Source organism: Thamnophis sirtalis, unplaced genomic scaffold (genome assembly GCF_051295495.1).
Source record: "Thamnophis sirtalis isolate CommonGarterSnake01/CBP01778 unplaced genomic scaffold, rThaSir2_p1.2 scaffold_13, whole genome shotgun sequence".
NCBI classification, from domain to species: Eukaryota; Metazoa; Chordata; class Lepidosauria; order Squamata; family Natricidae; genus Thamnophis; species Thamnophis sirtalis.
Window position 1 is genome coordinate 22,372,750 of NW_028261393.1, and position 27,277 is coordinate 22,400,026.

Sequence of the window (27,277 nt, forward strand, 5' to 3'; positions counted from 1 at the left end):
TTGAGCTTTACATGATCTTTCTAGATTCAATCTGGTTTCGTCTTCTCTTTGTATAACACTCATCAGTCAAACTCCTGTGTATTCTTACCTCGTAAATTGTTTCCTTCCTCCTTACTTTCCCTTGAAAGTAAGGGAAATGAATTAATTTATTTCCTGATTCCAACCAACCACTTCAACCCAGGTCCCTGTGATCGTTGGAGCTTTCTTGCAAACCCATTGTAAAATTTGGACACTGAAGTACTTCAGTATCCTGCTTAATTAAGTAGATGAAATTAACCTCCTCTTTAGAAGGGAGAGAAAATAAATGGGATGGAAATTCAGGAGCTCCCCTCCTACAGATTTTTCTCCAGCCCCCTGGCACTGATGAAATGTCTAGCTGTGCACAAGTTGAAGCAAGCTTGTCAGAAATCTCAAGTTACATCAAAAACCACTCATGAATCTTAATGGCTTGACAGCACCAAGGGCAGCCTTTTTAATTAGTTATCCAACTTTTTTTTCATGCAATATACCAAAGCTGTGAGACTCAAATAAAGGGCAAATACACAACTCTGGGAAGGGGCAAAGATAAGATGACTTGAGTCATTATAACCCAATGCAGACCGTAGCCTGGCTTGGTTGGAGGTCAATCCTGGGAAGGTCTACTATGTTCTCAGTTATCCTAGGCCAGCTCCAGTTGCCGGCTTTTGAGGGGCGAGAGAGTACGGTTGGTCGTGCGGTTGAAAGTGTCCACCTCTGGCACAAATTTCTCAGCTGGAACCGTCAGCTTTCGCCTGCCATCCATGCATTTGTTATCCAGCACCAGAGAGTTCATCTTGTAGGAAATATCTGTCTGGATGCGGTACAGGTGCTTATAGAGGGCATCTAGAGCATCCCTGCAAAAATGAAGAGAGGATGGTTGCAGCTTCATTCCAGGTGAACTAAACATTGTAAATCTTCCCATTTTAATCTTATTCTAATATTTACTGCCAAGGGAGGGAAACGGAAAACATCTGAAACTAGTAAAGGGAGTGAGAAACACGATTTCCAAAATGATATTGCAAGATCTTCCCTTCCCACCACCACCAAAAAAAACACTTCCCCTTAAAGAGAAAAGTTGAAGACAACATGATGTCTGTGAACACACTGCTAGCTATTGTTTACCATGGATCTAGAGCAGTGTTTTTCAACCTTGGCAACTTGAAGATGTCCGGACTTCAACTCCCAGAATTCCCCAGCCAGCATTCGCTGGCTGGGGAATTCTGGGAGTTGAAGTCCGGACATCTTCAAGTTGCCAAGGTTGAAAAACACTGATCTAGAGACAGTAGGACAGGCTTTTATACATCTCTCAAAATAGACCAAATGAAATTATTTAATTTGTTCGTTTGTTAGTTTGAGGCACGGTGGCTTTATGACACTGGAGATGATTTCTGCTCTGGCGGTTCGAGTCCTAGGACTGTGTGGCAGGGTGAGCTTCCATAACTCTCCTCGGCTTCTGTCCACCTAACAGTTTGAAAACATGTTCTATGCAAGTAGATAAATAAGTACCAGTTCAGTGATAAGGAGGTGAGCTGGTGCTCTGTGCAGGCAGTCAGTTTCCTAACAGCTCTGAACCTTCCTGCTTACAGTGCGCATTTGTGAAGCAGCTCCTAGGAAGGGAGGGGGCCTTGGTTGACACTGTAGGAAGAACTGCTCATCTTTCTCTCTGGTGCAAAGCCAGCTCACCTAAGATGCATACACTTTTCAACTCATGCTTCTGGAGCATTCTGGGAGTTGAAGTACACACATATTAAAGTAGTCAAGCTTGATAAATACTGTATTAGAAGTGGGACACCTTGGAAGCATGCAAATGTGTCCTATAACAGGGATGGTACCTTGGCAAGCCAAACTGCTACTCTGCAATAGCATTGTGGTCTTCTGTCTATTGTAATAATGCCATATACTCAGGAGTGATATTCAGTTGGTTCTGACAGGTTCTGGAGAACTAGTAGTGGAAATTTTGAGAACCGGCAAATACCACCTCTGACTGGCCCCGCCCCCATCTATTCTCTGCCTCCCGAGTTCCAGCTGATCAGGAGGGAATGGGAATTTTACAGTAACCTTCCCCAGGAGTGGAAGGGAATGGAGATTTTGCAGTATCCTTCCCCTGTCATGCCCACCAAGCCATGCCCACAGAACCGGTAGTAAAAAAAAATTTTGAATTTCAACACTGCATATGCTAATAAATATTTATTTGTTTGTTTCTTTTTGTTTATCTTTTATGTCACCCGTCTTACCTAGAGGAACCTCTAGATGGCCCACAATCATAGAAACAAGATGTGTATTGATTTGAATGGCAATCAGATTTAATTATTTCACAGGTAATTATTGCAGAGGTGGGCAATTGCAGCCGCAGGGTCGCATACAGCCCACACATCTTCCTTTTGCAGCCTTAGGCATCCCCTCTGACCTTTGCTGAAAACTGAACTCACAACTTCCTGCCATGCTCAGAAGAAAATGCACTAAAGGTGCACTAAAACCCTTAACTATATCGCAGTTGAAAAATAAAGTGGAAATAAAATCCAAGCCCTCCAATCTCACTGATTTATTTTATATAATCCAGTTTCCTTTGAGGCCCTCAGCCTCCTCCTTCCTTTCCCTCCTTCCCTTGTTGAGCTTTGGCCATGTTGTGGCTAAAACTTGAATCGTCTAAAGCTATCAAAATCACTTTGAAGACACAACATAAATTTATTAAGCAAGCAAATAATTACAGGGTAGATCAGGTTCCCAGAAAAGCATTGGCAGCTTCCTGAGCAGCCCTGAGCAAAAACAGAACCACAGCTTACATACCTTTTATCCTACTACATTACAAAAACAAGGCAAAGTCAGACGTGGTGTAAATTGTAGCATGACACAAGCCAAATCACCAAATCACAGCCCCCCACCTCTATTTGGAAGCTAAAGCCAAATTAACATATAATTGGCTTTGAATTAATACCATTATAGATCTGTCATGACTTCAGTTCAGCTGATGTTTTAACATTCTCTCAGACGACTGTACCAGAGGTGATATTCAGCAGGTTCTGACCAGTTCTGGAGAACCGGTAGCGGAAATTCTGAGCAGTTTGGAGAACCGTTAAATACCACCTTTGACTGGCCCCGCCCTCATCTATTCTCTGCCTCTCGAGTCCCAGCGGATCGGGAGGGAATGGAGATTTTGGACTAACCTTCCCCAGAGTGGGATAGGAATCGAGATTTTACAGTATCCTTCTTCTGGAGTGGAATTCCCCTGCCACGCCCACCAAGCCACACCCACCAAGCCAAAAATTTGAATCTCACCACTGTGCTGTACCCTTACCAGAAGTGGGTTGCTGTCAGTATTACTGCCAGTTCGGTGGCACAAAAAATTTGCTCCGTGCACATGCGCATTTGCACAAAAATAGGTCTCTGCATGCGCAAAATGTTAAAAAAAGAAAAAAATTAAATTTGTGCAATGAAAATTGTTCTGCGCATGTGCAGAACCTAAAATCAAAGATGGTGCCGCCATATGAGAACCGGTTCAGGGGCGTGGCAGGCCTGCGTTACCGGTTCGGCTGGACAGGTCCGAAATGGTAGGAACCTACTTCTGACCCTTACACAATCTTCTTACTTTGGTCGAAAATTCCTACGTGTTTGCAACTACATAAACGGTTGGGGTTCTCCATCTTTTTAAAGTATGTTGCATGCAAAGATGTTAAAACTCATCAAGTTAATCATACTTACCGTTTGTATTTGTGGATAAGGCCATGCATAACCTGAGCCTTGAATTTTAACCAAAATACCACCACCTGCAGATAATATGATTCCCACCTTTTTCATGTTTTAATTTTCACCATTGGCTTCTCTACAGGTGGTGCATTTTTCACGGTATTTTGGTTAAAAATTCGAAAGTTGGCTTATGCACGAATGGGTATATACACAGGAATTATGTTGTATTCCTTTGTGGGTTTTTTTATTCCTCAGGACTGCCTAGAATTATTTTGGCAAGATTTCAGAAGTGGCTTGCCATTAATGTCTTCTTTGGGATGAGAGCGAGTGACTGGCCCAAGGTCACGGAACAGACTTTGCGCCTAAGGTGCAACTAGAACCAAAATACACACTACAACTTACTGTGACTGTGCCATTTTCTGCTTTAATGCAGCTATTGTGCCTTCTAGTTGATGAACTTCATCTGTTAATCCATGTTGAGCCTAGAATTAAGGAGACAGAAAGCAAGCAATTCAGATTTCAGAAATAGCAACGGCCAGGCTGATCAGAGAAATATAACTTTTTGCACAGTACCACCTCCTGCTATAAAGAACTTTGTCTCTCAAGTAGTCTTCACCTAAACTGCCATCACAAGTCTAGGTGGCCACATGACTGGAAGTAATTTTACAGCCTTTTTTGTGGCAATCATAGTGAACACAGCAGTCATTAAGCAAACCCATTTATTTCTGGGTGTTCCCCCCCCCCCCACAAAATGGCAAACATGCAAGAAAGTGGCAAAAAAAAAATCACAAACATGGTCATATGACCACAGAACACTGTGACCAGTCTGAAAGCTGACCCACCTGACATGTAGTCACATGACCAGGGGGAGGGAACTTACAATGGCCAGGGGTGTTTCAGGGGCCATAAAGTAGCAATAGCAATGGTACTTAGACTTATATACCACTTCACAGGGCCTTACAGCCCTCTCTAAGCGGTTTACAGAGTCAGCCTCTTTCCCCCAACAATCTGGGTCCTCATTTTAGCCACCTCAGAAGGATGGAAGTCTGAGTCAACTTTGACCCTGTGAGAACCGAACTGCTGGCAGTCAGCAGAGTCAGCCTGCAATACTGCATTCTAACCATTGCACCACCAGGGCCAAGGAAAGGAAGGGAGAAATAGCAATAGCACTTAGACTTATATACCTCGTCACAGTGCTTTTACAGCCCTCTCTAAGCAGTTTACAGACTCAGCCTCTTGCCCCCAACAATCTGGGTCCTCATTTTACCCACCTTGGAAGGATGGAAGGCTGAGTCAACCTTGAGCCTGGTGAGATTCGAACTGCCAAATTGCAGGCAGCTGGCAGGCAGCAGAAAGAGCCTGCAGTACTACATTCTAGCCACTGCGCCATCATGGCTCATTTTCCATGGTGGTTGTAACTTCAAATAGTTGTTAAACAACCGATTATTAAGTGAAGATTACCTGTGCAGAAAACAGCCACCCTCAATCTTCTTGCATCTAAATTAAGTGGATGCTAGGATTCAGCCAAACTAGAATCCTCCACAAAAGCCCTCGGGAAGTCTTCGGTGCTCTCTGAGCTGGGTTGTTTCATTGCAGACATTTCATTACCAAACTATGTAGCGTCATCAGTGAACATCAAGAAAACAACCCAGGTCAGAAAGCACGAAGGACCGCACGGTTCAAACCTGAGCTACAAACAGTCTCTTCTACCGGGATCTGCATCTCTTTCATGGAAATGTTATGCTTTCTTTCCACCTTTGTGCATAATCGGAGACCCAGAGCAATTGTTATTTCTGGCCCCCACTGTTGCCTTTCTAGCTTTAAAAGCATTCTGTACCTGGTCACGGCAAAGCTCCATGTTGGGACGGTAAGTCCGAGTCTCTAGGCGAGTGTGAGCCAATTTCAGACTGGCCATTTTCCTTTGGAGATCTTCTTCCAGACGTCGAATGTCCTCCTCCATCTCAGCAATTTCTTCCAAGGTCTGGAAGAGACACAATCACGGTTTGCTTTCAGAAACACCATACAAATAAGAGCATAGAGCATAGCATGGTGACCAATTCCCTAGAGTTTTTCCTGGCGATTCAAAAATGCTGCCAACTCCATGTAAAAGGCAGGCATAGGAATGGGATTACAGCTCATGTTAGGGTGAATTTTGCATGCAGGAGCTCCTATGGTAGGACCAAGAAAGATTTGGTCCTCCTTTCTTCAGGAGAAACTAATACTACGTACATATGGCAATTCTTCTGGGACACTTCAAGTCCCAGAATTCTCAGCAATGATTATGTATGGTGGCTGGGAAATTCTGGGAGTTGATATTCACACCTCTGCAGGCCTATGGAGATTCTCAGTCATCCAGGTCATGGTTGTCCCAAAGGTGCCTTTTCAAGAGGCAATTGGACACTCTTGTTTTTCTTTGGAGATGTTTCACTTCTCATCCAAGAAGCTTGGTGAAAAGAGTAAGGTTCTACATTTAGGCAAGAAAAACGAAATGCACAGGTACAGTATAGGTGGTACCTTGCTAAATAGTAGTAACTGTGAGAAGGATCTTGGAGTCCTAGTGGACAACCATTTAAATAGGAGCCAGCTGTGTGCAGCAGCTGCCAAAAAAGCCAACAAAGTTCTTGGTTGTATGAACAGAGGGATAGAATCAATAAGTGTTAATACCACTTTATAATGCCTTAATAAGGCCACACTTGGAATACGGCATCCAGTTTTGGTTGCCACGATGTAAAAAAGATGTGGAGACTTTAGAAAGAGTGCAGAGAAGAGCAACAAAGATGATTAGGGGACTGGAGGCTAAAACATATGAAAAACAGTTGCAGGAACTGGGTATGTCTAGTTCAGTGTTTTTCAACCTTTTTTGTGCAAAGGCACACTTTTTTCATGAAAAAAATCACGAGGCACACCACCATTAGAAAATGTTTAAAAAATTTAACTCTGTGCCTATATTGACTATATATAAAGTGTTTTTCCCACGGCACACCTTACAATATGTCACGGCACACTAGTGTGCCGCGGCACAGTGGTTGAAAAACACTGGTCTAGTTTAATGAAAAGAAGGACCAGGGGAGACATGATAGCAGTGTTCCAATATCTCAGGGGCTGCCACAAAGAAGAGGAAATCAAGATATTCTCCAAAGCACCTGAAGGCAGGATAAGAAGCAATGGGTGGAAACTAATCAAGGAGAGAAGCGACCTAGAACTAAGGAGAAATTTCATGACAATTAGAACAATTAATCAGTGGAACAACTTACCTCCAGAAGTTGTGAATGCTCAAACACTGGAAGTTTTCAAGAAGATATTTGATAACCATTTTTCTGAAGTGGTGTAGGGTTTCCTGCCTAAGCAGGGGGGTTGGACTAGAAGATCTCCAAAGTCCCTTCCAACTCTGTTATTTTATTCTATTCTATTCTACCCACATATATTATATGGACACTGGTCCATCTCTTGCTTTGGAGTATGTCCTGACATATTCCTAGCCTATCTTCAGAGGCTCCAAGTACAGGTAGTCCTTGACTTACGACCACTTATTTAATGATGGTTGCAAGTTACAATAGCCTTTGCAAACCCATGCTCAAACAAAAGAGCATTACACCACGCTTGTTACAATATCACAATATGGGCACTTAGCAATCCAGGTTGCATTTCCGATACTTGCGTTTTCTTGCAGTCACATGTTCACGATTGGCAAGGCCAGCTCCCAACAAGCAAAATGAATTGGGAAAGCTCAATTCACTGAACAACCACGTGACTCGCTTAACGTGACTATGGTAAAAGCGGTCACAAAATCGTGTCTGATGATGACATGATGACTTATTTAACAAATGCATCACTTAATTACTGAAATTTCAATCCTAACTGTAGCCATAAATCGAGGACTGCCTGTAATTCTTCAATTCTGTATTCCTTGGGGAAGGGAATGTGCAAATCAAGAAGAATCTGCTCCCTTCCTATTGAAAAGAAGGACCAGAAGTGCAACAGGTTCTCAAATTCAACTTCCCTCTTTCCTGTATTATTCTCTCAAGAAGGAAGAGGAAATGTTATGGGAAATTATGTGAATTGACAATATTTTGTTTAATCCCCTGGTCATCTCTCTGAAATTAATCCATGTTACCATCCTGGGAGAACCTCATCTTGACCCAAATTCATTAAACACATGCCAACTCTGAAGGATCTTTTTACAAATTTGATTGGTCTCCTGCCCGAGATGAAGACTAACGTTTTTTTCTTGCCATCTTAGCTCGTCAAGAGCTTTTTCCAGTTCATGGATCCTCTTCCGGAAAGCAAATTCGGTAGCAACACGTTGAGCTTCTAACTCATTGTCAGTCTAGAAAGGAAAAACTCAGGTCAAAAGAGGTAGACAAAGAAACTGTAATTAAAGAAGTGTGGGAGATTCTTCTCCTTATAGGGCTAAACAGCCATTTCGCTCATCCGCAACCGTCTTCCTCTGGTGTGGTCAGAAAGTCAAGACGGAAATTGCAATGATGCAATTGAAACTCCGCCTATTGTTATGTAAATACACATTAGAAATGGGTGGAGTCTGCTTTGCAGCAGTACAGCTGCCATGTGGAGGGTTTTTTTCCTACCACATCCACATTTAATTTCCAGTTCTGTGAAATGAATTTGGCAGAGAACGAGAACTGACTGAAATCATTCAATGGATTAAAATTTAGATGTGGGCTTTTATATTTAAATTAAGAATTATATATGTCCTAAATGCACATATCGCTATACCTACCACTGTTCTTTTTAAAGCATTGACTGCTGGAATAATGCTATATCCATTTAAACATTGGGGAGAATTCAGAAAGAAAACACACACACACACACACACACACACACACACAGACAGAGTAATTTGTCATTTTCTGGATTATTTCTCAAGACATAGAACTAGTACACCAATGACAATATTTATGTATACTATTTATTTGATTTGGATTCTACATTTTCCCCCACAACAATAACCCTGTGAGGTAGGTTGGGCTGAGAAAGAGTGACTGGCCCAAAGTCTTTCAGTTTCAATTATTATTCAGTTATTATCAAAAATCACACATCAAGAACAGGTGAAAAAACCACAATCCTTCTTATTCCCAAATAGTAGACTATGAGATAATGCATCCCTGTTAGCATTTTTTTTCCTGAAATTTTCAGAAAGGTTTCTCTAATGCCCCTCCAAAACTTTCTTATTCTGTTTTTTCTAAAGGTGAATTCCAAATGTATAATTTAATGCTGCCCAATCCCACATCTCAGCATATCGTTCTATCCTCATAGGTTGGTGTTTTAACATTTTATCTTTAACCGGGAAGGCTTGTGAAATGAAATGAAGAAAAAGGGTCTCTCTGAAAGGGTGTCTAAACTTTAGACACTGCTCCTCTTACAGACAGAGGATATAGCTCCCTGATGGTGAACCTAGGGCATGCGTGCCAGAGGTGGCACACAGAGCCCTCTCTGGGGCTACATGCACCGTCACTAGCTGTTCTTCTGGTTTCCCGTGCACACATGCATGCCACCCGGCTGGTTTTTGCAGGCACTGGAGTGTTGGAAAACAGCCTGAAAATGGCCTGAAAAATGGCCAAAAGACAGACCATTTTGGGATCATTTTCAGGCCAATTTTCAGACTGTTTTTCAAGCCATTTTTCAGGCCAAAAAACAGCCTGAAAATGGCCCAGAAAATGGTCTGAAAACAGTCTGAACACAGCCCGGAAAATGGCCAAAGCCACCCAAAAAACAGGCATATATGCGCTAACCAGCTGGTCTATAGGTTCCGGTGCTCTGGCACATGTACATGCATGCACATGCACCTGCCTTCCGGTTTGGGCACTTGGTACCAAAAAGATTTGCTATCACTGATATAGCTTGTATTTTATTTGAATGCCAACTGAATTGGAGAGAGAGGGAGAAGGAGGGAGGAGGGGGGATAGAGAGAGAGAGGAGGAGGAGGAGGAGGAGGAGGGAGGGAGGGAGGGAGGGAGGGAGGGAGGAGATAGAAGTAGAGGTAGGATGGCAGATTAGATTGGTGTTTCTGATGCTTGGCCATTTTAAGATGCGTAGACTTCAGCTCATGCTGGCTGGGGGATTCTGGGAGTCTTAAAGTAGTCAAATTTGATAAATACTGTATTAAATGAAAACTTTTGGGGATCCATATAGTAAAGCAACATACAGGTAGTCCTCAGCTTACAACCATTCATGTATGGACCATTCCAAGTTACAGCAGCACTGAAAAAAGCGACTTGCAACCGGTCCTCCTACTTACAAGCATAGCATCCCCCTGGTCACGTGAACAAAACTTGGGCAGTTGGCATCATGTACTTAAAATTGTTGCCACCAGCTGGTTTCAGGCAAGAAAAGTCAATGGGAGAAAACAGATTCAGTTAACAACCAAGTCACTTAATAACTCTAGAAATTCAGTTAACTGTGGCAAAAAAAATTGTAAAATCGGGTGTAACTCATTGCATAAGTATCTTTCTTAGCAATGGAAATTCTGATCCCCAATTCTGGTCATAACTTGAGGACTACCTGTATTTCATGTCTAATCAGAACCTAAATGTTATCCATAACGCGACCCTTTTTCTGAGCAAAACAGTACAACTAAGATCTGCAAGTATGAATCTGATTGGAGTGAATTGCAGGAGGAGGACACAGAAATATATTCTGATATCTCAGGGGTTGTCACAAAGAAGAGGGAGTTAAACCATTCTCCAAAGCACTTGAAAACAGGCCAAGAAGCAATGGGTTGAAACTAATGAAGGAGAGAAGCAACTTAGAACTAAGGAAAAATTTCCTGACAATTAGAACAATTAATCAGTGGAACAACTTGCCTCCAGAAGTTGTAAATGCTCCAACACTGGAAGTTTTAAAGAAGATGTTGGATATCTATGTTGGACTAGAAGACCTTCCAACTCTGTTATTCTAAGTGACTTCTTCTAAATAAGATTTGTATTTCCTTTTACTTCTGCTTTTACTCTACTTTGCTACACATGGTCTTATTATTGTTCTGTATGTTGTATTCTGATGTGACCTAGTGACTAATCAACAAGCTCTTATTATTATTACTATTATGAAGTGGTTGAAACAATTTGCTTGCTGTTAAGTTATCTAGAAGCAAAACTATTATTAACCTGTGCAATGGTGAGAGCGATGGCCTCTCTCAACTCTGTGGCAGCTTTCATTTCTGCCTCTGCCCGATCCTTGTTGTATTGGCTGAACTGGTCCCACTGCTCTGGGGTGATTGTTCTACAAAAGCCAAACATGTTCTATTGGTTTGGTTATTTCATTCAAAGTCATGCCACTTTCAAGCAGACACCCTCTTTCCCTCACTCAAAATTCCCAAGATTCGACATGTGACAAGAAAGTGTGTCCGTGTGCAAAATCAGCACAGCCATGTCGGAATGGGACAACTCACCATGGACAACTCGCCACAGGACCTCTCACCACAGCCAACTTGCTATGGACAACTCAACCAATACAAAAGTTACATTAATTTTGATGGAACCATGGCCAATAATAACAAAAATAAAATCAAGACAGAAATACAAGAATTACAATAGTTAAAAGTAACTGAATGAAATGATTAATATAGCACTGAATTGACCTGCAGAGAGTTGTCCCACTACGAGTTGGCTATGGCTAGTTGTCCCATGGAAGTTGGACATGACCAATTGGCTGTGATGGGTTGACTTAGACCCTAGCCACATTGTTGTGGTCCACCAGTCGCCTGCGGAGCTGGCAGCAGAGTCAGGCAGTGAAGAGGTTGGGGAGGAACATGGGCCAGTCCTGAAGTCTGGGGAAGACTCGGACGAGGGCTCTGTGTCGGATGCAGAGAGGGGGCCAGGGCCATCTGGTTATGATGTGCTGCCTCTGGAGTCTGAAATCAGCGAGGCAGAAGAACAGTGTGAGCCTGTTGCCAGGGTGTGCATGCGCAGAGCTGCCAGAAGGCAAGAACAATTAAGAAAAAAGGGGTGACTTGGGAGTAAGGCTTGGAAATGATTGGTCCCTCCCTTAAGACACAAAAGAGGAGCAAACGGATGTGAGCCTTTTTAGGAAGCAATTAGTTTACCTGGTTGGTTCAAGCTCTGAGAAGTTCCATTTGACCTTGCAAAACTAATTGGCAATTAGGTCTCTGGCAGCGTTTCAAGGGAGATAAAGGTGGGTGCTTATCAACATTATCCTGAAAGACTGTGGCAACATCTGTAGGACTCTTCACAAGAGTTGGACTCTCTGTTTGTGAATCATTACAGTCTGTGAATGACCACAATTCACAGCTGTATAAATAAAAGAGGGTTTGGGGGACTAAGAGTGTGATTTATGCTTTCTCAGGAAGCCTAGGTCAGAACACACGTAACATCACTTCTTTGCAAGATTCACTAACTCTGTGTCACCTTCTGAGTTTCATTCAAGTTATCAGTCACTATCTGTAAACCAGGGGTGGGTTTCAGCAGGTTCTCACCGGTACGCTAGAACCTGTTCGTGAAATTTAGCATACCTTTTGGAACCCATTCATCTGGTGGCACAGTACAAGAACGCTCCCTCCCACCTGCCCCCCTCGCTTCCTCCCCCGTCCATCGGTCACCGCTTGCTTGCTTGCTCACCCCGCCCATCCGCACCATGCTTTCTCCACCCGCTGCTCACTAATCGGCTGGCTCACCAATCGCCCCCCCCCCTGAGAGGCAGTAGAAGGGGCCTTCTCGCACGCCTTCTTTCTTTCTCCAAAGGCGTGTGAGAAAGCCCCCCCCATTGCCCAAACGTGTGAAGGAAGGAAGCTGCAGTCTCCTTTGCCTCAGCTACGCGACCTCCTTTCGTTCTCTGTCTGCCTCCTTCACTCGTTCAGGCAGCAGAGAACGAAAAGAGGTCGCGTAACCGAGGGCAAATGAGCTTGAAGCTTCCTTCCTTCACACATTCAGGAAGTGGGCAGGGGAGGGGGGGTTCTCGCATGCCTTCGTTCTTTCTCTGAAGGTGTGCGAGAAAGCCCCCACCCATTGCCCAGCAGGGAAGTGAACCGTAGGTCTCATATCTGCCTCTTTCCTCAAGAGCTGGCTTCGAGGAAGGCCAGCCTCTCCCGTCACTGTGCCCTTCACTCACCTTCCACCCGGAGGCTCTGCCAGCGGGGCACATCCCATTTCATCTCCCGAGAGAAGCTCAGGAGAGATGCGCAAATGGCCGCAACTCGAGGCTCCCGAGGAGGACGTTGGACACCAGGGGGTGGTGGTGGTGCCTGCTGCTCCCAGTAACGCAGGCTTCTTGGAGAGCATTAAGTTGCAGGCGCACCGATTCCAGCAGCTGCGTTTTGCCTTGAAATTTGCTGTCCTGGCAACCCGAAGGGGACATTCTCCCAGTGGCATCTCAGGTGCTCCCACCCTTAGCCCGGAGGGAGTGAGGACAGCTGGGCACAGTTTGGTGCCTCCTGGCTCCTCTCAAATCATTGGGGGGCCCGTGCGCCTGCTCGCTCGCGTGGCCTGCATGCTTCCAACAGGAATGGGAAGCACGGTGATCTTAATGTAGTAGGGCAAGGGAGGCTGAAGTGGGAGGTTCCACGGTGCCCGCAGCCGCGACCGCTGCTTGGAAAAAAATCAGCTGAAATCTCGAGCGAGAGCCACACAGCGAGATGCAAGCAACAAAATGGGTCACCATGGGCATAAAAAACGCTGTCAGATCGCCTCCCATGATCCGGGAACCAACCAACCAAATAAATATAGTTGTCTTTGTTTCCTTGTGCGGCAAGAGAGAAAGTTGCCTGAGATGCAGCTGCATTTTGCCTTGAAACTTGCTGTTCCAGCAACCCAAAGGGGACATTCTCCCAGCGGCGTCTCAGGCAACTTTCTCTCTTGCCACGCAAGGAAGCGAAGCCAAATGTGTTTATTTAACCTTCCACTCCAGCCTCTCCCGCCCTACTACATTAAGATCCCCGCACTTCCCATTCCTGCTGGAAGCACACAGGCCATGCGAGCGAGCAGGTGTGTGAGGCCCCTCAATGATCTGAGGGGAGCCAGGAGGTGCCAAACTGTGCCCAGCCATCCTCACTCGCTCCCAGCTAAGGGTGGGAGCGCCGCTTGGAGAATGTCCCCTTCAGGTTGCTGGAACAGCAAATTTCAAGGCAAAATGCAACTGCTGGAATTGGTGCACCACTGTGCCTGCAGCTTAATGCTCTCCAAGAAGCCTGCATTACCGGGAGCAGCAGAAGGAGCAGCAGCAGGTGCTACCACCACCCCCGGTGTCCAGCGTCCTCCTCGGGAGCCTCGAGTTGCGGCCATTTGCGCGTCTCTCCCGAGCTTCTCTCGGGAGGTGAAATGGCAGGCGCCCCACTGGTAGAGCCTCTGGGTGAAAGGCTAGTGAATGGCACAGTGATGGGAGAAGCTGGCTGTTCCCAAAGCCAGCTCTCAAAGAAGGAGGCAGAGATGAGGTCCGGGGCTCACTTCCCTGCCTCCTTCCTCCGAGGGCTGCAGGCGGCAGGGAAAACATGGCTTCTTTGTCAGCTTCCCAGCTGGCAAAACAGAAATTTTCATCAACTGGAAGATATGTGTGTGTGAGTGAGAGAGATGGGGGGAGAGAGAGAGAGAGAGAGAGAGAGAGAGAGAAAGTAAGAGAAAGAGTAAGAGAGAATAAAAGGAGGGAAAGAGGGAGAAAGAGAAAAAAGAGAGACAAAGAGAGAAAGAGAGAGACAAAGAGAGAAAGAGCGAGAGAAAGAAAGAAAGAGAAAGAAGAAAAAGTAGGTGGGGGAGAGAGAGACAAGAAAGAAAGAAGGAAGGAAGGAAGAGAAAGGAAGGAAAGAAAGAAAGAAAGAGGGAGATAGACACACAGGAAAGAAAGAATGGAAGGAAGGGAGAAAAAGAAAGGAAGGAAAGAAAGAAAAAGGGAGAGAGATATATAAAATTGAAGGAAGGAAAGAAAGAAAGAAAGAAAGAAAGAAAGAAAGAAAGAAAGAAAGAAAGAAAGAAAAAAAGAAAGAAAGAAAGAAAGAAAGAAAGGAAAAAGAAAGAAAACTTATGATCACAATTGAGCTCAAAGTTTTGGTTGCTAAGCAAAGCGTTGTTAAATGAGTTTCACCACATTTTACAAGTTGGCCACTCCCACCCGGTCATATGACTGCCAAGCCACACCTACAGAATAGGTTCTAAAAAAAATTTGAAACCCATCACTGCTGTAAACCCTACATGGCTTACTTCTGGAACTGCCTCTGATAGGGTGGACCGAGATGGGGTCCCCTCCTGGGAACTACATGGGGTGGCTTTTCAGTGACTTTGAGTAATCTCTCTAGTGCTCAGCTGGCTCAGATTGAGCTGGCCTTGAAGAAAGTCTTAAAAACATAACTATTCGCTCATTGTTTGGATATGGATGAATTAAGTTCTCAGCAGACAGCAGGTAGTGTGAGCCAGATCATCTGTTATTGATTTGATTGTTGGTCGTTGTTTTTATTTATGCCATTTTGGGTAAATTGCCCAAAGTGGCATTATTTGAGTTGGGTGGCCATATAAATCCAAATACACAAATATATAAGATTTGACTAATTGGGAAAGTATGGGAAATCTGTTGAACTGGAAACAGGGCAGACCTGCATCCTTTTATACTTTCCCATGCAAATCCTATCAAAGTGGAATGAGAGACAGAACTTCCAGGTTGAAGGAATTTTTGCTCAAGGCCATAAAAGTCTGAATGAATATAACTAAGGCATTTATTATGCACGGTGTGAAAATCTCACCCACTTATAAACTACTTTTATGGGTTTTAACCGATGAGGGGTATGTTGCTGTGTGTGTTGCTAGTGTGATTCGCGGCTGGAAATAAAATAGAGTCATAAAAATACCCAAAGACTTAAAATAGCACAGAAGAGAAGCTGCCTAAAACACACTGTTAGAAGAATGGATGGATTTCCACCAGGTACCATAAATGTAGAAATCCCATTTGCCATTTGAATGGAACCAAAAGGAAGTCAGATTAATTCACCAGAATGGTTCATTCATTCATTCATTCATTTCTTATTGGTCAGGCTTTCCATCTCTTTTTTCTAGACTGGGGGTCTCCAAACTTGGGAACTTTAAGACTTATGGACTTCAATTCCCAGAATTCTCCAGCTAGCATAGCCGCCAAGTTGCCAAGTTTGAAGACCTCTGTTCTAGACATTTAATCTTACCCATTTGGCAGCCGAGTGGGGTTGACTTTGTAGGAGATATTGGGAGAGTTGACACTGAGAGAAACACAGGTGTTGTCGATCTCCAGAGCTTCCTTCTTCCCTCGGTGATCAAAATTTAACTGCTGCCGGGCCTCCTGCAAGAGGCTGAGAACCAATCAACCAAGACTGCATTAGAACAAAGACAATCTTTGTCTTCATGAGACACAGTCCATGAAACTACCTTAAGATCCCCATAACTACTTTCTGCTTGCCCCCTAGAATTTTTTGACTTACCAGAGCTGTTCAAAAGCCTCGCTGACTTTCTGCTGAAGGTCTCTCTTGGTGGCATCAATCACTTCCACTTCCTTGTGCAGCTCATCCTCCACATGGTCCTTCACTACATCAATGGCCCGACGACTCTCACGGTAAGTGAGGTTTTCAATGGCCACGTCCAACGGCAGGTTTTTAGCTTGGAGGGCATGTTCTGCTGCCTCCTTCATCTGAAAAGGGAGGTCACCATAGATAGAATAAGCAGGAGAAACAGGCAGCCCTCCGAGGATCAGCCAGAACAAGGTTGGAGAGAAACAGTAGGAGACAATAGACTCATAAACGTTTCTGTGGGAATTACCATATTTTTCGGAGCATAAGACGCACCGTTTCTCCTCAAAAAAGAGGCTGAAAATCTGGGTGCATCTTATACACTGAATACAGCATTTTTGCCTCCTGAAACCCCGCCCCTTCACCAAAATGGTCATGCATAGCTTGTAGGAGGCTTTCAAAGAGCTCCTGAGGGCTGGGGAGGGCAGAAATGAGCAAAAAATGGCCAATTTTTTACTCAATTTTGCCCCCCACAGCCCCCAGGAGCATTTTATAAGTGTCCTAATGCCCTTTTTGTGACAAAAAATGGGCCTGTTTTTGCGAAAAATGGGCCATTTTTTGCTCATTTTTGCCACCACCTCCCAGGAACACTCTACAAGCCTCCTAACGGTTATTCATGCCCTTTTTTGGGAGGTTTGCAGAGTGCAAAATCTATTTTTTTTAATTTGCCTCTTCAAAACCTTGGTGCGTCTTATACTCCGAAAAATACAGTATCTGCTGAGGCTCAGCTTACACTTGTAGATAAGTCTCATCAATTAGTTCACTGCACAATGAAGCTCAATATTAGGAACAACATTCTAATACAATGCATTGTTGTGGCCCACCGGTGGCCAGCGGAGCTGGCAGCAGACTTGGACAGTGAGGAGGTTGGGGAGGGGCAGTCCTGGGGGCTGAGGAAAGCTCAGACGAGTGCTCTGCATCAGAAGCAAAGAGGGAGTTGTAGACAACACTTCCTACCAGAAGTGTCATGCCCCCATCAGAGTCTGAATCCGAAGAGGAAGATGAACATCTGACAGAGAGCGGGAGAGTGGCTCTGTTGACTGTGGAAGAAACCGGGGAAGGGCAAAGTCAGGTTGGGCAGAACAGGGGAGAGGTAGAACAAGGGAGAGGGGGTTCAGATGAAGACCAAGGCCCACCTCCTCCTCATCCTAGAGTGCACAGGGAAGAACGCAGAAGAGAGCAATGTGGGTTGCATGGCTTATGAGGGAGGAAAGGGCCCCGATTCCCTTTGCAAGGCACACCTGGGGATGGAGTTTAAAGGAAAGGCAAATGGGAGGGGCGGTTGTTGGGAACAGAGTTTAACTGCTTATCTGAGTTCCTGGCATCCTCCCAAATGGTTTGATTTACTGCCCTGCTACTTCACTTCTGGAACTCCTTATCTTGCTTGCCCTGCTGGATTAATTACCTTATCTTGCCTTGTTGGATTTATCATTGGAAGTTTTCTGCTTACAAAGTTTGGGACTGGAGTATTTTCAGCCAAAGACTGTTACAGGTTTGTGGAAGAGTTGAAAGGGACATTGGGGGCACGGATGGTGTTAATCAAGGGACTCATACCAGTTCTCTGGCTGTGTTGCCTTTGTGCCACGCCCTGGGTCATCACACAGAAGTGTGCAAATGCTCTGAACTTAAAGTGGCCACTTCTGAGAAAGCAATGGTTCACATCAGTAGTTTTCAGCATGAAACTTCCCGTATGACCCTATTCCAAAGGAATACATGATCTGGTTTGGTGTTGTGACTTTAGAATGAACTTCAGAATATGGGAGGTTTGCTATTAGTTTCCTAGAGAATGGGATGGGGTGAGGAAGACACGAGACCTTCACGTACTTGAATCAAGCTATTGATTTCAGTGTCCAAATCGGTGAGGCATTTATCCAGAGTTTCTTTCCATCGATTGACAATGTCAAGACGCTCATTAAGACGTGTGCGGTTGTCGAACTCATCCCATTTGGTCTGGGAAAGGAAGAAAAAAAACTCAAATCACTATTCAGATAGCTCAGTTCTTGAGAAAGTGACAGGAAATAACCAAAGAAATGTATTAAAGAGGGAATGTGGCCTCTAAAGATACAATGTCCTAACTCCACAGTCAAATGCTTGAAGATAGCAATAGCACTTAGACTTATATACTGCTTCTCAGTGGTTTACAGCCCTCTCTAAGCAGTTTACAGAGTATCAGCATATTGCCCCAACAATCTGGGTCCTCATTTTACACACCTCGGAAGGATGGAAAGCTGAGTCAACCTTGAGCCTGGTGAGATTTGAGCTGCCAAATTGCAGGCAGCAGGCAGTCAGCAGAAGTAGCCTGCAGTGTTGCACTCTAACTACTGCGTCACCGTGGCTCATTGACACTCTCTAAATGGTAGAGTTCTTAACAAGCCAGAGGTGAAATTTAGCAGGTTCTGACCAGTTCTGGAGAACTGGTAGCGGAAATTTTGAGTAGTTCGGAGAACTGGCAAATACCACCTCTGGTTGGCCCTGCCCCCATCTATTCTCTGCCTCCCAAGTCCCAGCTGATCGGGAGGGAATGGGGATTTTGTAGTAACCTTCCCCTGGAGTGAGGAAGGAATGGGGGTTTTACAGTATCCAATAAATTATTCTGTTCTGTTCCATTCCATTCTATTCTATTCCTTATTCTATTCTATTCCGTTCTGTTCCTTATTCTGTTCTGTTCCGTTCCATTTCGTTCCATTTCGTTCCATTTCATTCCATTTCATTCCATTTCATTCCATTTCATTCCATTTCATTCCATTCTATTCCTTATTCTATTCTGTTCTGTTTTGTTCTGTTATATTTCTTATTCTGTTCTGTTCTTATTCTTATTCTGTTTTTTATTCTCAATCTATATACTGCCCAATTCACAAATGAGTAGATTTTGGGCAGCATACTCATTTCATGCAGATCTTCACAGATACCCTTGAACAATTACTGTATTGTTTCTCCAAGACATGTGGATTTCAACTCCCAGAATTCCCCTGCCAGCATTTGCCCACCTGGTTATTTGTTTCATTGCGAAGGATCCGAGCCTCTTGCCTGATCTGGTGGGAAGCAGACCGTTGGCGCTCAGCATTGGTCGAGAGGAGGTCAGAATTGACATGCCAATCTGGCAGTGTGAACCTCTGGCCTGGCTTTAAACTCAGAGTGGCCATGACGGTTCCCTGCTATTAAAAAAAAGCATATTGATTACAGTCAAACTACATTGTTTACATTATGGTTTGTAGCTAAAATGGGTTTATTCAAACTTTAGTTTGTTGAACAAACCCATTTTGCAAATGAACAAATTGTTCGTTGTCCTCCTGCTGCTTCTCCTCCTGCTTCCTGGGCAAGCATTATTTAAAGGCATTTTTAAATATTTCGCATAAGGAAAATATGAAACCTTGTTTTCACAGACATGAAACTTGCCTTGTTTAAGTACGTATGTGAAACTGGTGGCATGCCAATATTCTTCAACGTATCAACTTAATGGCAAGTAGTATATTCAAGACAAAGCTGTTGTTAATCATCAGGTCAAATTTGGCATGCTCAGTTGGAATAATGGAAGAGAAATCTGTTTATTTTCTATATTTTGCAAGTTCAGTTCTCTTATCAAAAGATCAGCAGATTAGTAAAAAGAATGTCTAAACATGCATTAATTCAGGAATGCAGTATGCAAAACCAAAAGTCTCTCTCTCTCTCTCTCTCTCCTCTTTGTGTCTATGTATGTGTGTGTCCATGTGCGATTGTGCGGGTATATAGCTATGTGTGTATGGAGAAAAGCAGGCAAAAATCTATTGACACTGGGGGAAAACTTCATGCAAAAATCAGGATGAAATGAATTTAAGGGACAGGAAATCAGAAAAATTCTCTAGAAAGCGTATAGGTATTTCAAATGTATGTCGGAAACATCACACAAATGGTCATTTGATCATACCCAGTGGACTTCTAAAACAGCCAGAAAACTTTGGGTTCAAATATATAGAAAGATAATAAAGAATTTTAAACATCAATTTTCAACTGAAGCCAAACCCTGGGATTACTGGACAGTCAATTAAAAATGAGTCACATATTACTGTTTATTTTTAATATGATCCCTGCTGCGAGATTTCTATATGAGTAAAAATGGAAAGATTCTGAGATGCCCACAACAATGCATAGTGAAAGTGACATAGATGGCAAAATTAACTTGCTTGGTTAGAGAAAGATCAGTAACCATATTTATTTGTGACTGGAAACCTCTTACGGACGTTTGACTGAAAAAAGAGAGAAAAATGAAGTTGTGATTTATGGGTCCGATGATTAGAAAGGGCAGCTTAGGGAAAGAAGGACATTATGAGCTAACCGTGAAGAGAGAAGATAAAATATAAATCTATTTATAACAGCTGCTAAGAAGTTCAGAAGTCTCTTCTGTAGAATCTTACTTTTCTTTTCCTTTTTCTAAATTTCTTTCCACCTTCCAGTTACTTTTCTTTATTCTTCTTTAATTCAAAGTTTTTTCATTCTGTTGAAAAACTTCTATAAAAGTTATTTTTTAAAAACAGAAAGAAATGGGGGGATGCAATATAAATAGATATAGCCATCTCATAAATTCAGTGATGCCACAAACAGAGCTCATGAAAATTATCCATTGATATTATACAATTGTATCACAGCGGCCACTTGTTTTGCTGGATTTGGCATTGGTGACTAGTCGGGCCCCACCCAGGGGCCTAGGACGTCATAACGTATTTTCGTAATATGCGTGCAGATCCAAGCAGTGCGGCTTTTTGCATTTGACTGATGGTGATTTTGTCAATTTTTAACTGTTTTAAATGTAATTCCAGTGCTTTTGGAATAGCACCTAGTGTGCCAATTACCACTGGAATTACCACGGCTGGTTTGTGCCATAGTCATTGAATTTCGATTTTTAAGTCCTGGTATTTTGCGATTTTTTCATGTTCCTTCTCGGCGACCCTGCTGTCACCTGGTATTGCGATGTCTATGATTGTGACCTTATTTTTCTCAACCAGTGTGATGTCTAGTGTATTATGCGCCAGTATTTTGTCCGTTTGTATGCGGAAATCCCGCAAGATCTTGACCATCTGATTTTCGGTGACTTTTTCAGGCTGATGTTCCCACCAGTTTGTTGCTGTTTTAATATTATATTTTTTGCACAAATTCCAATGGATCATTTGTGCTACTGAATTGTGCTGCAATTTATAGTCAGTCTGCGCGATTTTTTTACAGCAGCTGAGTATGTGATCAACAGTTTCATCAGCTTATTTGCAAAGTCTGCATTTGGCATCATCAGAGGATTTTTCGATTTTGGCCTTAATGGCATTTGTGCGGATAGCTTGATCTTGCACAGCCAGGATTAGTGACTCTGTTTCTTTCTTTAATGTACCTGTTGTTAACCATAACCAAGTTTTTTCACTGTCCACTTTATCTTTTATTTTTTCCAGAAATTGGCCATGCAGTGCTTTGTTCTGACAACTCTCCATTCTTGATTTTATCACATCTTTTCTGTATTCTTGTTTCATCTGTTGGGCCTTCAGTAGATTTTTGTTCTTTACTTCGATTAATAGATGTTCTTGACTTTCCTTTAAATAATCAGCCAGTGCATGTTTTTCTTCTTCAACTGTTTGCTTCACTTGTAATAATCCTCTGCCACCTGATTTTCGGGGCAGATATAGTCTATCAGTATCACCATGTGGATGTAAACTGTAGTGCATTGTCATTAGTTTCCTGGTTTTTCAGTCCAAAATGTCCAAATCAGCTTGTGTCCAGTTAACTATACCAGCTGTGTATCTTATAACTGGTATTGCCCAGGTATTTATGGCCTTGATTGTATTTCCACCATTCAATTTAGATTTCAAAATTTTCCTAACTCTGTTGGTGTACTCTCGCCTGACAATAGTTTTTACTTCTCCATGCTTGATGTTATCCAACTGCAGAATGCCTAAGTATCAAGAACATACCAGGTGATAGCAGGGTCGACAAGAAGGAATATGAAAAAAATGCGAAATACCAGGACTTAAAAATCGAAATTCAACTATTATGGCACAAACCAGCAGTAGTAATTCCAGTGGTGATCGGCACACTGGGTGCTATTCCAAAAGCACTGGAATTACATTTAAAACAGTTAAAATTGACAAAATCACCTTCAGTCAAATGCAAAAAGCCGCACTGCTTGGATCTGCACACATATTACGAAAATACGTTACGACGTCCTAGGCCCCTGGGTGGGGCCCGACTAGTAATCAATGCCAAATCCGGCAAAATAACTGGCCGCTGTGATACAATTGTATAATAATAATAATAATAATAATAATAATAATAATAATAATAATAATAATAATGATGATGATGTTGTTGTTGTTGTTGTTGTTATTAATTTACTAGGCATCCAACTCCAGTTGAGTTTGTGTGGCATACAAAGCTAGAAAAAATATATTAAAAGATCTAAAAACATAAAATCAGTCAGATTAAAACAGCAAGGCTCAACCCTGGTGACTTTAAGATTGGGTGATCTGCAACTCCCAGAAGTCCCCAGCAAGCATAAAGTTGGGAGAATTCTGGGAGTTGAAGTCCACCCATCTTTTTTTTTTGAAAAGTCCATTCATAAAAAATTTTATTCCACTTACATCAACTTAATACACATGTTTAACAGTTATGTTTAGATTGTTCATGAAAATTTTCAGGAGACATTAAACAAAGTTAGCCATCATCTCAATTTATTTCCCTGTTAACTATTTTGACAGCACATGCATATTAGGCAAAGTATCAAAAAAAATCACAAAAGCAAAACCCTACAAAAGTTAAATATATGGGTTTGTTTTACTGCTGTGCTCAATATACAGTGTGAATATCAAGCATTTCATTTTTTTACTGCATCTTTACTTGTACATTTGTTCTTAGGTTGCCTAAACCATTTAAATACAAATAAATTGTGTAGCAAAAATAATGAAAGCCACAGCAGGTAACATTACCAGTAATGGGATGCGAACCGTTTCTGCCCTTCTCTAGAGAAAGTTCATTTGGTTAGCAAGCCACTTTAAGGAACATCTTTCAGCTTTAATCGAAGACGTACTCTTGGATTGTAGATTCCACAGATTCACATGATTGATATGTAATATCCAAGGGACATTAATTTTTCTTTGCTATGCATTCCGACATTGAAGTGCCTACATTCACTACACCAATGGGGTTGCAACCATCATTCACCCATCTTAATGTGGCTAAGATAGAGAAACTCTTGGTTAGAAAAGTTCTTACACTTACATTCTGCTGACGAAGGAACAATAACTCTAAGATCTGGCATTATTGGGGTAAAAGGGGGAAAGCTTTTCTTCCCCTAAATTGGCACCCTCAACTCACCGCCTCTGTTCCACTTGGCCTCTGCTTCCTGCAGCTTTCCTCTGTTATCAGTAAGTTTGCTAAGCACACTTGAGGAGGTTGCCAGGCAACCACACTCTCCAGGAGCCAATCAGAAAGCATCCCCTGCAACTGTTTACAAAGGAGGAGCAGGGGACCATGGCAACGGTGAGATGGTATGGAAAGGCTTCAAATAATGGGAACTGCTCTTAGGGCAATTTTTTTTTGAAGGATAATTTATTTCAAGTGGGAAGGTTGCAATAAGAATTTCAGTGCCAATCCAATCCTGGAGGTATATATCTCAACATTGTCATTAAAAAAATCCACCCACAACACATTTTGTATCCCATCAGTAAAACACTCCATCAATATTACATATGTATAATTGGTGATCCCCAATTATCATGATTGAAATTAGCAAAAATAGTTTAAAGAACCTTATTTACTCAAACTGTTTATCAGCAAGTACATTCTAATGCACAATTACTTTAAAGCTTATATCTGGTTAAGATATAGTAGTGAAAAGTAAACATATATAGGCTTAGTTAAGATATAATCTTATTAAAGCTTTTCCCAAATTAAATACTCTGGTTTCTCTTCAGATCGTATAAATCTTTCGCAATAAGAAGCAAGAGACTTTTTAAAAAGAAAATGCTAAATGACAAAAAAAATGCATTGCCATACGAACTCTTGATTGATCCTGGTTTTTAAAAATGTATAACTTTTGTGCTTCACAGTTCAACCCTGAGCTAATATAAATATTTTCTTCTATTGACAGTTTTCCAATCCATATCGGTGATTTTCACTTTGTCCTGTATTATCCATGAGCAGAGCGTATTTTGCATGTGTATTTTCCTTAAATTAACCTGTGGTAGCTGTACAGAATGGGATTCACTCTCTGTTTATATACAAGTGACTTACCCTGTCACTGGTAGTGGAAATGTTCTTGGTTGTTTAATTCAGTGTTTCTCAACCTTGGCAACTTGAAGACGTCTGGACTTCAACTCCCAGAATTCCCCAGCCAGCTGGCTGGGGAATTCTGGGAGTTGAAGTCCAGACGTCTTCAAGTTGCCAAGGTTGAGAAACACTGGTTTAATTAGGCTCTTCTTGACTGTTCGCTTTTTTGTCTGGGCTGATAATTCCTTGGTTAAGGTATTGTTTGCTGCTTGACTATTGGTCTAGTATTAATCTTGATGTTAATCTCTGATTATCTGCATGTTGACTACTGACAAGGTGGTGTTTTGGTCTTTTTGTTTCCTTTTTAGCTTTTTGAATGATCTGTCAATGTTGTTTATCTCTACGTGCTTGTTGATTTCTTTGAATTCCAGGCTTCCAGAAATTCTCTAGCATTTTTGGAATTAGCTTGGCTTAGGATTCTTACAGTTTCCCAATGAAAAATATGGTTAAGTCTGTCCTTGTGTTGTGAAAGTAAGGAGTTTTCATCATATGCTCTGACAGTCAGTTGGTGTCCATGGACTTATATTGCTCTATGAATTGGCAATACTTTAATAAGATGGGGGGCAAGACTGTACATCCTATTAATTGTATTACATTGTCCTATTTTCCTAATCATCTTGCAATACCTCAGTGAACCATCAATAGACAGTAAAGTGTATAGGTTCAACTCCTTAGTACAGTCAATTATACAGTACAGCTTTAATGCATATTTTTGAAATTGAGCCTGCAATACCCAATTCAGCCACCAGGGGGAAATAGGTTCGCTACATTGTTCTGTTTCCCAATGAATATGCAATATCTCAGTGAGCCACCAGGGACAGTATGTTCAACACATCATATTGTATTCCCATTCACATTGAATTGTGGGATCATAATCCACCAAACAGTAATTTTGAGTAGTTCAGAGAACTGGCAAATATCACCTCTGGCTGGCCTCAGAATGGGGTGGAAATGGAGATTTTGCAGTATCCTTCCCCTGCCATGCCCATCAAGCCATGTCCACAGAGCTGGTAGTAAAAAATAAATAAATTTCACCGCTGCATTTTAGATTTTAGACTAATGCAGATCTTCTACAAGGTGTCAGAATTACTGTCCATTATGCAGTGGCTTCCTGTGGATGTCTGGGTATCATTTATAGTGCTGTAAATTATTTCAAGGCATGTCAGGTTATTTGAAGGGCTGTCTGTCTTCCATGGTTTCTCTCTGTCATCTCTGTTCTCATAGAAATGGCATTGTGTAGGAGAGGCTGGGGCGGGGCGGAGTAAAACACACCATCAGTTTAGAATCCTTGCATTGCCACAAGAGATCCATGTTCAATCCCACTTGAATTCCACTGACCTTTATCTACTGCCAATTTAGTGCTTCCTATTAGTTGAGCAGATTCTTGTATATAGACCTGAATATATCGTTTAAAAACAACAAAACCATAGATCGGCTAATCAGAAGATATAGATTGGATACAAGAAACATCAATGAAGCTGTAGAGATTGTAAAACAGCGGATAACAGCAACAGCTAGAAAAATTGAAAGATATGAGGCACGAATCATCCAATATAAACAAAATCAGCAATTTCGATCAGACCAACGGCATTTTTATCAAAGTCTTAATGTGAATAGTGACACCAAAAGTGAAAAACCAGAAAAGCAGGCCACAGTTGAATTCTGGAAAGAATTGTGGGAAAATGCAATCTATACAAATAGTCCTGTTTCATTGCTCATGGTAATGCAATCCCATCCATTAAGCAATGACATCTGATGTATCCCAGGAAGTAGGTCTTCTCTGTCAATGTGTCAGCTGCAGGAACCATCACACCACCCAAGATTTGAATGGCCCAGCTTGATTGGTCTTTCTTAAAGTGGTGAAAATCTGGCTCTTCCCCCCAGGAAAAAGATATATTTTATGGTGAGCCCATTAGGTTGTTTGAGTTTAGGTGTTGCTCGGTGATGGTCGATTGGGTTGTTGTTTCAATTGATTTAGTCTGCTAATAATTCTTTATTAGTTGCCCAGAATAATGTGTAATATACATTCATATAGTCATTATACTATTGTGCAGAGCTGACAGCAGATTTGGACAGTGAGGAGGCTGGGGAGGAACATGGGCCAGTCCTGGAGTCTGGGGAAGGCTCTGACAAGGGCTCTGTGTCAGAGGCAGAGAGGGGGCCAGGGCCGTCTGGCAGTTATCAGCTACCTTCAGAGTCAGACATCAGTGAGGCAGAAGAACAGCAGGAGCCTGTTCTCAGTGTGCGCATGCGCAGAGTTGCCAGATGAAGGGAACAGCTAAAGAACAGAGATCGACTTGGGAGTAAGGCCACAGATGAATGGCCCCTCCCAGAGGAAATAAAAGAGGAGTGAAAGGGGAGTGGAGTTTGCAGGAGACAATTAGTTCGATTAATTGGTTCATGACCCTCCAAGGCTCCTTGGCAAGTTTTGCAGATAGCGGTCTGGAAGTTCTCCAAGTCAGATAAGGTCTGTGACTCCCATGAAAGACTTTGCTGGCTGTGAATGAGCAGAATTCACAATCAATTAATAAAAGGGTTTTTTTGTCGGGACAAGGAGTTTGCTTCATGCTCTTGGGAAGCCTAAGTCAGAACATTTACATTCTAATAATAAACGCATACATACTTAGACTCCAACAATTCAACTCTGAGGTATACGTATGGTCCACTATTGTTAAACGTAAGTGAAAGCAAACTGAAATCAAATCCAGGACACATGCTGAATCTACCTATTTCAGCATATTCTGGTGTACCACTCAGTCCAAGTACAGTTCTGGGCTCAAAAAATGTTTCCTGTTCCTGCTGTAAGCCATG

The 27,277-nt window shown here is 42.4% G+C and overlaps 1 protein-coding gene across 3 annotated transcripts; it reads right to left on the bottom strand.

Annotated features, from left to right (window-relative positions):
• Positions 1–444: 444 nt before the first annotated feature.
• On the bottom strand, positions 445–23,550 carry TEKT2 (tektin 2). Of its 3 annotated transcripts, none has more exons than XM_087727081.1 (11): positions 23,513–23,550; positions 20,578–20,671; positions 19,174–19,341; positions 18,011–18,136; positions 16,103–16,308; positions 15,830–15,973; positions 10,824–10,938; positions 7,922–8,029; positions 5,540–5,683; positions 4,105–4,184; positions 445–872 (listed from the first exon to the last, which is right to left on the bottom strand). In XM_087727081.1, the coding sequence occupies exons 3-11, from the start codon at positions 19,327–19,329 to the stop codon at positions 659–661; spliced, it is 1,293 nt and encodes a 430-aa protein (XP_087583207.1). In that variant the 5' UTR covers positions 19,330–19,341; positions 20,578–20,671; positions 23,513–23,550; the 3' UTR covers positions 445–658. The 3 variants fall into 3 exon arrangements, with proteins under 3 accessions (XP_087583207.1, XP_087583206.1, XP_087583208.1); XM_087727080.1 differs by having other exon boundaries at positions 23,417–23,528; XM_087727082.1 differs by lacking the exon at positions 20,578–20,671 and having other exon boundaries at positions 19,174–19,338; positions 23,513–23,535.
• Positions 23,551–27,277: the final 3,727 nt, after the last annotated feature.